Source organism: Melanostigma gelatinosum (assembly GCF_949748355.1).
Source record: "Melanostigma gelatinosum genome assembly, chromosome: 15".
Lineage (NCBI taxonomy): Eukaryota > Metazoa > Chordata > Actinopteri > Perciformes > Zoarcidae > Melanostigma > Melanostigma gelatinosum.
This window is the reverse complement of record NC_136648.1, coordinates 16,492,651-16,502,876: the sequence shown is the minus strand read 5'-3', so window position 1 is coordinate 16,502,876 and position 10,226 is coordinate 16,492,651. Positions and strand designations below refer to the sequence as shown.

Here is a 10,226-nt window from a genome sequence, read left to right as displayed (position 1 = left end):
GGACGAGTCTGCAGTACTGTTGTGCACAGTTTAAACCATCTTGTAGGACTGTTTGTTATGTTGTCTCACCAAACTTCAGATATACCTTGACAGCTACATGAAAAAAGTTATAATACAGGCTGTAACATGTCTCAAAGAATAATAATACAAATAACAACTGTAGAATATTATTTTCCACAGAAGGTAGTTCAAATATCAAATTGTCAGATTTCATTTTCGTATTAGTTTAACATGAGGAATGGGCTGACTTGGCTACCATGGCATCCATCCTTGATCCTGCATTCATCCCTCCTCTTTAATGAGAAAGCATTATTGTCCAAAAGCAACATATAGATTAAATGCCATGAAATATGAACATGTCTTCCTGGAGAAACATTATCGAGCTCTGTACCCTTTTGATTTGAATCTTTTTGGGAAATATGCTTATTGGCTTTGCTGCTGAGAGTTAGACGAGAAGTTTGATATCGCACTCATGTCTGTCCATTCAATATGAAGCTACAAGGAAGACGGATAGCTTAGCATAAATACAGGAAATGGAGACAGCCAAATGACAGTGGGGTTTTTTGTTTATATGGGGGGTTGTGTGACAGATTAGCCAGCGGCCAACAAATACTCCATATCAGACACAAATTATTTTTCTAAATGTTTTAGTTTTTTCTTAAAGTGGTATCTTTAAATCTGTTCTGTTCTCGATTTCTTTTTTTTCCCCTTTTTTTATATCCACAGCATAACTAGAACAGCCTTTAGTCACTTAAAATACTTTTTAGCAGAGGTACAGGAAGCTGGTAATGTATTTATCTGGAGTATCCCAATCTCAACAGGTTTAATATAAACTAAAGAGTAAAAACAAAAGCTGACCCCAACAGGACAGTGTTTTTGCTGACCTGATGAATGGATAACACAACATCATGCTCTTCTCACGTCTGCTGCAGAACGGTCTGTACTTTTGCTCAGGGTGAACACATGTGACCGTCTGTGTGAGACTGTTCTTCTGCGTTTGTGCAGCCTTCCATTGTTGATTATGTTCTACTCACCATGTGCTCAGCTGCAGCAGGTCAGTCAGACTAATCCCCGAACAACAGGCAGAAATACTGGACCCGACACAAAGGCCCTGGGCTGAGTAAGGGTCACCCGCCTCCAATGTTCCCTCTAAGCTGCGCGCTTGAGCAATCGCGCACTGCTCGCACAGTCTCAGCGCACAAGAAAATCTATGCAGCGCATAAAATAAAATTCAACATAAACATATTAATTAATATCTAATATTAGTCCTAATCTTATCTAATCAATTAAACCAATAATAATAATAATAATAATAATAATTTTGTTTTCTGTACTATTTTGCAACGTAACTCAGTGAGTGACAGGTGTCCAGCCAATGATACGATTCGGTTCACTTACGCTACACAGCCAATCATAGCATTGACACTATTGCCCTGCCCATTCGCGCCGTGCAGGTTAGCTAGCTAACAACAGTGCGGCGGAGTTACGAGACGCAAATGCTAACCCCTTATCATGGCGAAACGAACGGGCAGCGACATAAAGTCAAAGCAAGAAGCAGACGAAGCCATCAACCTGGACAAAGTGTACAACCATTGGAGAAGTGAGAAGGACAGACGTGAAAAATAAGGTAAAATTTAAGTTAGATTTGTTCATATTCTAGTGACATTTATTAAGATTTTTTACTTATGGATATTAATCATTAAATTATGTTACTACTAGATCATTTATGGCAGGGTTGCCCAATACGTCGATCGCGATCGACCAGTCGATCGCGGAGGTAGTGCGGGTCGATCGCATGCCATTCAAAAAGAAATGAGATGTCCTCATGGCATTTGCCACTTTATTTTCTAACACACGGGTCACCACGTATGCGCAGTCAACCGCGCGAGCTACTGCAAAACGCCGGCGAGCTAATTAGTTAGCCTTCCAATTTATTTATACTAAAGAAGCTAAAGCTGTAGCGCCATGATTTGGGAAACTTCCAAAACCTCGCGTCAGAACTGGAGACTCAATGGAAGGCGTGTGCGTAACGTGACAGTGCGCGCTACACAGAGCAGATTGACAAGCGTCTGTCAGAGTTTGACAAACGCTTTCAAGGCTTTGCTTTACTCGAGCCAGTTGCTACACTTATGTGTGTTGTGAAGTGGAGCTTCTAATTGACGACCAAGACACGTCTGGTTTTGAACGGAACACGTTTACTTCTGAAACTGTCAGAGTAAACAGCGCACACACAGCGTGAAGCAGACACGTAACGTTACCATGCTACTTCTCACTCTTCACAGTAAAAGCACTTCCTGTTTCATGCACTTCACAATAAAAGTAAACCTGCAACTCAAACAATTTACAACAATGTGCTGCACATTTCGGGAAGATATTGAGGTTGATTTACTCTCATCAAAAATTGCAACGCTGTTTCACCTGAACTCGTCTGGAGTGGAGGATGAGATTCTGACACTGCAAGCTAACATTCAGCTGAAGTCCAGGGCTCATGGACAGTTTTCCCACAGAGGAAAAGTACCCAAACATGAGGAAATGTGATACCTTTTTGACTGCATTATTTGGCTCTACTTATTTATGTGAGTCAGCCTTTTCATACATGAAGAACATTAAGTCCATACACCGTTCCACCATGACTGATGATCATTTGAAGTCTGCTTGAGGCGGCTACCAGCAGCTACTGTCCGGATTATGCAACCCTGGCCAATCCCATTCAGTGCAATTATCAGAGTAAGGTAATGACCAACAATGTACAGAATTGTATTGTGCCATAAGGGTTCATGCAGTTATGCAAGGTACGCCAACATATATTGTAAATATAAAGTATACTCAGTATATATATATATATATATATAAATAGATATTCAGCAGTTTTAATGTAGGTAGATCATTTTGACTTGGTCATTTTAAAAGTAGCTTGCAAGCCGAAAAAGTGTGGGCACCCCTGATTTATGGGTAGTAGAAATGATAACAAAAAACTGAGTAATTACATATTTTACAGACAGAGTTACAGGAATTTACACTGTATCACAAGCTACAGCACACGTCATTGTGCAAAATGTGAATGTTTTAATGTGAACAAAATGTTATGTCTGAAAGGTGTATATGTATCATTTCTTCCACAACAGGACCTCACACAGGCCAAAGCAAGACTCTTCCCATGGCCAAGCAGGACTCTCACATAAAACATACTACACATCTCATGAACAACAAGATTTTTGTCTTTTTCCTTTAAAGTTTGTCAAATCACTTATATTAAAAGTAAACTAGTGAAAATTGCTGCTGTAATTTGATTATTTTAATAAGCCATGTAACTTGCTATGATCCAAGGTTTTGAACAGGTGTGATACTGGTGTGTGGCCACAGCGTGCACATCTGATGTTGCTCACAGTGGTCCTCAGTGTGCTCAGGGAGCTTGTGTGTATGCCCAGACACATGAAAAATTAGAGGGAACATTGCGCCTCCCATTAGACACTGAGGTTACAGCACACTGTTGATGAACAATACGTTTGGTAAGATAACTGACGGCCTTTATATGTAATGCATGTTGAATATTTAATCACGTGTTGTACCTGTAGACCTGCCGTCACTATGTTTGTACTGTACACAGCTAGGCAGAGAGCTAAACACTCCCGTAACGTTTGAAGACAGAAGCCAGCCTTAAAAATTGAAAACAACTGTGAAGAAAGGAAACTGTGGAAACAGTATTAGTCAGCAAATTAAATTGTAGTAATTGCAAATTAGAAAAGAATAAGATGCCGAGAGAGAGAGTTTATCAAAGCTTTTTAAAATAAATGAATATAATCAAGAAAACTGGTTTCACAAAAGTAGACCAACTATCAAATTGGTTGGATTGCCTCATACCAGGAAATGAACGTAAGAAGAAACAAAGAAGAGTATCGCTCGTGAAAGATGAAGATTAAGTCCAAGAAGTTAAACACGTTAATTATTTAGCAATTATACATAGTTCACAACAACACGTGTAAAAAGATTAAAGTACAGTAAAAGTAAATAGAGTAACAGTCAACCCAGCAGTAACACTTAGCGTCACTTAGAATGTTGCATTAGCAACGCATTAGCCTCAGCTAGGCTAGTTGGCTAGCTTTGTCAGCAGTAAATTGATTGTATAAAAAAATAGATCAACAAATCGCAAATCAGCTCGTAAAACAGATTATGTTATGCTCCAACATGGTAATTATGCTCCAACAAGAAATAGATAAAAGATGTGTGCGTGTCAATACTTGTTATGTTAGGCAGTATGGGTTGGTATAGCAACGAAATGTATCACTGAAACCAACCGCTGATGGCAGAATAATTAATAATAAAAATAATAATACACTTAAAATCTCAAAATCTGTGAGCCACAAGAAGTCAATAAGACGTGCTACAAGAAGCAGTGGTCAAGCAGCTGTGGATGTAGTGTCGAAGCATCTTGTGTCATAAGTGTGAACCTGGTGTGAACACACACACACACACACACACACACACACACACACACACACACACACACATGCCTGCTCCATCAGCCAACAGTATGTTCTCTCCGACATACATTCACGGAGCTATTGTTCTATACTTCCACCTGCAGGTCATTCTATCCCACTTCTTTAATTATGCACACTAAGAAGGCCCCCTGTCTGAGGTTTGAGTCCAGGTGATGCTGCTCCTTGGTCTGTTTATTGGCTGCTCCACAGTAAAGAGATAACACCTTCTGGACCTTGTTACTTTTTCCATTCTGATTAAATGCTTCTATCATTTTTTGAAAGCTGTAGCATTCATCCACTGTCACTGTGTTGGTGATTCCACAGTTTCTGGACCATATTGTAAGTACTGCATGCATACTAATGCTTTTATATTTATATATATATATATATATATATATATATATATATATATATATATATATATATATATATATATATAATATATACCAGATCGTGAATGAAAAATTGGGGCACCTGGAACTTAAGGACAATAAAGTAATATATTGACATATGACAATAAATATATTTTGAATCTATGTTGAGCTTTTTGCAAAGTGAAACTCCCTTTTTCTTTTTGTTTGTTTGTTTGTTTGTTTGTTTCTTTCTTTCTTTCTTTAAATAAATAAAAGTAAGTAAAATGTACATAATTATGTGCGTGTGTGTTTTTGGGGAGAGGTTACATTGTAACCGTTCTTTAACCAGCAAATCCCGGCAAAGATCGGCAGCAATAACAATGAGTTACAAACAACATAAGACAAATGACACGTTTCAGTTTTAAGTATATTGCAAACTATTGCCAGTAACAGGTGGAATGAAAGCATTAGATTGGTAAATGCACTAAATACAATGCGTTTAGCAAATAACACATCAAATGTGTTTCAAGCTTTCCCCAATCACAGGTGGAAAGAAGATATTAGAAGATAAATCTACTGAAATCTTTCAAAATGATATTAATGTATGTTGAACATAAAGCATTAAAAAAAGCTAGCTGCCTTCCGAACAAGGAATCTGATTTTGGGAGATTTGGGAGAAACACTGTAATTGTCTGTGTAGTATTTATGCCATTGAATGGTGTGGAGCTTGTTAGAAAGTCCTGTGAATTGGTGAGGTTACCTGACGCAGGATATCATGTCTCTCCAAGCTCGAACACGCTTTCTCCTGCACTCTGTGCGGGCTACGCTGCCTTCGCTGACCGGGGTCCTGTTTCACCACTTTTTGTTTTTGTTCCAATTACTACGAGCTGTGGCCTGTGTTGAATTGAGCATGTGTGGCATCAAGGGGGCCTCAGTCTCTTAGATGATTACTTTGAAATCGTTGATACTCTGCTGCTCTGTGTCAAATTTCTCTCCAGGTGGGGTCGTCTTTTTCTCATTTTATCTGGTTATTGTTTGTTGTTGTTATCAGTTTCAGAAAGAGGAGCTCCTGCTGCTTTGAAAGTCTGGACTTTGAATGCGCAGCGCCAACATGGAGAGCAACAAGGTGACCAATCATCAGTGCAGGAACTGAACTAACAATAGGACACTGTAACACACTGTAACATGAGAGTTCCACTGAGAAGAGCTCAGATCTCCACCAGATGTGTCTGCAAGGACCACGACTGTGTTGTGTGATTAAATCAATACAAGCCACAATTGGCTAACCCCAATTGTTGTTTGCTGCTATATTAATGCTCTGAATGTTAAATATAGCTCCTTTAAGAGTAGTGAGTGAGGAGTCAGCAGGTAGTCAGTCCTTGTTCATGCAGCCAGAACTGGCCAGCCAAAAATATTATGCAATTTGTTGCAGCAAAATGCGAGAACAGTCGTGGACAGACACAGAGGTGCACACTCAGTCACTCACTCACGCACACACACACAACTGGTCTCTTGATCATCTTGTTGGAGTTGACTCCTGCACTAACTTCACCAATTGCTGTATTACAATAATTACTGTAAATGAGCTGTTGTTAATATTTCCTGCCACAGCTTTGCTTTTTCTGCGGCTCAAAAATATCTGTTGTGTGAAAAGGTGTATGGCTAAAACGGCAGAAACAAATTGGGAACCAGTGCCTTCAAGTACAACACAATTATCTGCTGAACTGATTGCACCAAATTCTTGTAAATATCAGCAAAAATACATGTAAGATGCCTTTGTATTCTCATTCACTGAGCTTACATACTGTAAACAAGCATGGGCAACGTAGGCACACAAAAATGAATCACTGGATCTCTTAGAAGGGCAGTTGATATAGAAATCGAAGAAACAAAAAAAACGTAGGACGAAGCTATATTCTGATGATAACGTATACATAAAAGCAAAACAAAGATGACCTTTTCCCTTTAATCATTGCTCACCCCTGCTGTGTGTGTGTGTGAGCAGCCGGTGAAGGAGGTGCTCCCCCTGCCTCGCCACCCTTCCCCACTTCCTGTGACCTCTTCCTCTCTGACCCCTGCTGCCACTTCGAAGAAACACGGCACAGACTCCATGCAGCATGTACAGGTGGCCTCGTCAGGTGATTAACAAAGAGACCACATGTTTGCATTTCATTGTGTACAACTCACACAATATTTTACAAACAACTCATACCGTTTGTGTAAATAGGAAATAGAAATATTGAGTCATTTTAAAACTGAATTGTTGCCATTTGGCCTTTGTTATGCGTGTTTACAGTGGTGACATCGTTCAGCTATCTAAAGCCTCCAGAGAGGGATCTTACCCTCATGTCCCACATGAAGTCTATGAAGTCTCTGAGGCATGCTGCCTATACTGCGGTCTTCACTGGACAAATGGTGAGCCAGTGGACACGAAAAAATATGTGTATAGTGCGAAAGGTAACATAAAAGTGTGTTGATGTTGTCTTCAGGAAAAGGCATGGTCATCACACATCTCCATCCTGGTGAAGAAAGCTCATGAATGTTTTTTTGAGGATACTTAAGACGGCGAGTTCTTGTTTACTTTTAGAGAGGAAGCATTCTGACTGGAAACATTGCACACTGTCATGGGATGTGCATGGCCCAGTTCAGGGGGTGCTCTGGAACGGGTGATTAAAACCCACCCTGAACATCATTGGTACCCATCTAAGGAGCATCAGTGATGTTGGTGAGATGAGCCGAAAGGATCTGAAAGGACAATACCCACCTCAGCCACAGCCTGTTATCCCTGCTGCCGTCTGGCAAGAGACACAGAAGCATCAGCTGCCGTACCACCAGACTTCAAAGCAAATTCATCCTCAGCTATAAAATATAGTTTTCCCTTTTTTGTGTATTTTTCTAATTTTAAGATGATAACCCAGTAGTGAGCTATGCATGACATCACCGACATTCATGAACAAATATGAATGACAAGGGTGAATCAAAGCTGAGTGATAAACACCTGAAATAGATGAATGCTGTTTTATTTTGAATATTCAGCACATATGTACTTTATTTAGTTTGACTACGACCCGCTGTTGCACACTTGATCATCATATAATCCAACAGATAACTAGAACAGCATCAGGAAATAGACTTGTGTGTTATTTTCACGAATGCGGCTTTAGCAGTGACTCTCTGACTGTCTTACATGGTTGAACGCTGACAGAAGTTTGACGGTGAGAAGGTGTTGGAGGAGTTACCAATCATCGACGTGATCCTGGCTGACATCGAGTCCCTCGTGCCCACTCACGATGTAGCCGGCCGCCCCATAGCAGAGTGGAAACGACAGGTGATGGTGCGGCAGCTACAGGTCAGGCTGCAGGATGAGGAGGAACAGAGGAGACAGGTAAACATGTGCTTTATTTGTACTGTGTGCGAGATTGACATGTTTAAAATGTTAAATGATTTCATTCGTCAAAATCAGCATCTCTCAAGATTGTTTGCTTAAATCTCTTCGCCTCTCTAACAGGACATGAGTAATGACGACGCACCAGTGGATGGCTGGAAGTACTCCCAAGCCCACAACGCAGTCTTGGGGCCCTTTGGGGAGCTCTTAACAGAGGATGACCTGGCGTACCTGCAGCAGCAGATCGAGACTGTTTCACTGCAGAAGCGCTGCCAGGCCTATGAGCTGGAGCTGACCAGGCTGACCGAGGAGCTGAGGACCATCTTACCTGATCCGATCGTAAACATCTCCCTTAACAAAGAGGTCCTACAAAAGATGGACGCAGAGGGGATAATGCACCTGACCTTGCCAGGGTGGTGCAGTCGTGTCTCAGAGATTGTTAGGAGTATGTCACTGCTGGTGGCTAATCTGACACAAACCACAGAGGAAGGGGGTGAGAGGGGGCTAGTGGAAGGCATGATGGAAGAGATGAAGAGTTTGCAGGGGGTAAGAGATGGTTTGGGAATTGATTCAAGCCAGGGATTGGTGCAACCGGGCCAAGAGGCGATGCAAACACACGGCGAGATCTCTAGCGGATATCGGATTCCACACATAGGGATGGCGTCCGCTTTTAGCCATCGTCTGGAGACCAACATCTACAGCAGAGCACGGAGGGAGAGGGTGGAGAGGGAGATCCAACAGTCTGGGGTGTCGGTCAGAAACCTCAGATCCAACTTTGAAACGGTGAAAGGAGGCCCGGGCTTGAACAGCCAGGTAGTGTTTGGAGCTTCAGGAGTAAACAACCAGGATGGCAACACGGGCCTCAGTTTCAAGGTGAGCCAATGTGATCCTCCTAAAAAAACTGTGATGGAGACGACCAGCTTAAGGAAAGAGCGTATAGTGGTGCTGTTCCTCAGCCACTGGAAGAAATCTGCATATGCTATTTCAGTGAGAGCAGCGAGAAAGAGACAGGGACAAGAAGCACTGTCAGGGAGAGTGACAGGAGCATCGCCCCCACAGAAAATCACCTCCATGTTTCAATTCTGCAAACAACGAGGTGCTGTGGACAAGACACTAAACTCCTGGAGGAATAAACTACAGCTGAAAGGTGCACAGAAGTCCTGCTTGGCCTCCTCTAACTCCTCACGAAATCCTCCACCTCGTCTCACCTTCTCCCCAGAGCAATTCCTGCCAGACGTGGACGGTGCTGCAGTGACCCACGACAGTTTGACCCTTGACCTCTTCATGTTGGGATACTTCCACATCCTCGAGCAAGAACTGTCGCCCGAGGAGAGGAAGATGAGGCATCTGCTCTGCTTTGAAGTTTTTCAGCACGTCAGCAGTTTCTCCTGGGAGGTGGTGAGGGACTTCCACAAGGCTGTTCTCCAGGAAATCCGGGCTGGGAGTCGAAAGTGGAGCGACGGCTTTGAGGACATCAAAGTGGGCTTCTTTGGGGACTCCGGACCTTGCCGCTGTCCATCACCATTACCATCACCCTCCTCATTGTTGTCAGATTCCAGACTCGTACCCAAAGTAGTTATAGTTCCAACTGCGCTTCCAGATGAGTGTTGCAGTGACACAGACATTTGTAAATACATCGATCGCAGCTTTGCTTTCTGGAAAGAGAAGGAGGCAGAGCTGTTTGATTTTCAACATTTGCAATAAGGTTGAATTTGACATTTTTGCACAAAACGATGATAGTGTGATACTTTTGGTAAACTGACGGGAGACGAATAAAAGTCTGGTGAAAATGCATTATTGTAAAATGAAGTGATAATTACAGTTATTAGTTGTTTACATCCCACTCACTGACAAAGAAATTCTTCCAAGTTATGCATTTAGTTTTCCTTTTCATCCATTTTCTGAAAACACAAAATTATCCTTTTCCATTTAAAAAGCTTTTCGGGATCATATTTGTAATCTAACAGCTGTACCACAGCTGGAATGCCCCTTAACATCCTTACTGAG

At 41.7% G+C, this 10,226-nt stretch overlaps 1 protein-coding gene across 1 annotated transcript; it reads left to right on the top strand.

Moving 5' to 3' along the window:
* Positions 1–5,945: 5,945 nt before the first annotated feature.
* espnlb (espin like b) lies at positions 5,946–9,923 on the top strand (the record flags this gene model as incomplete). The annotated part of the gene is made up of 5 exons (XM_079285916.1): positions 5,946–5,960; positions 6,840–6,972; positions 7,131–7,249; positions 8,040–8,219; positions 8,343–9,923. 5 exons carry the CDS (start codon positions 5,946–5,948, stop codon positions 9,921–9,923), a joined length of 2,028 nt encoding a protein of 675 aa, XP_079142042.1.
* Between the last annotated feature and the right edge of the window lie 303 nt (positions 9,924–10,226).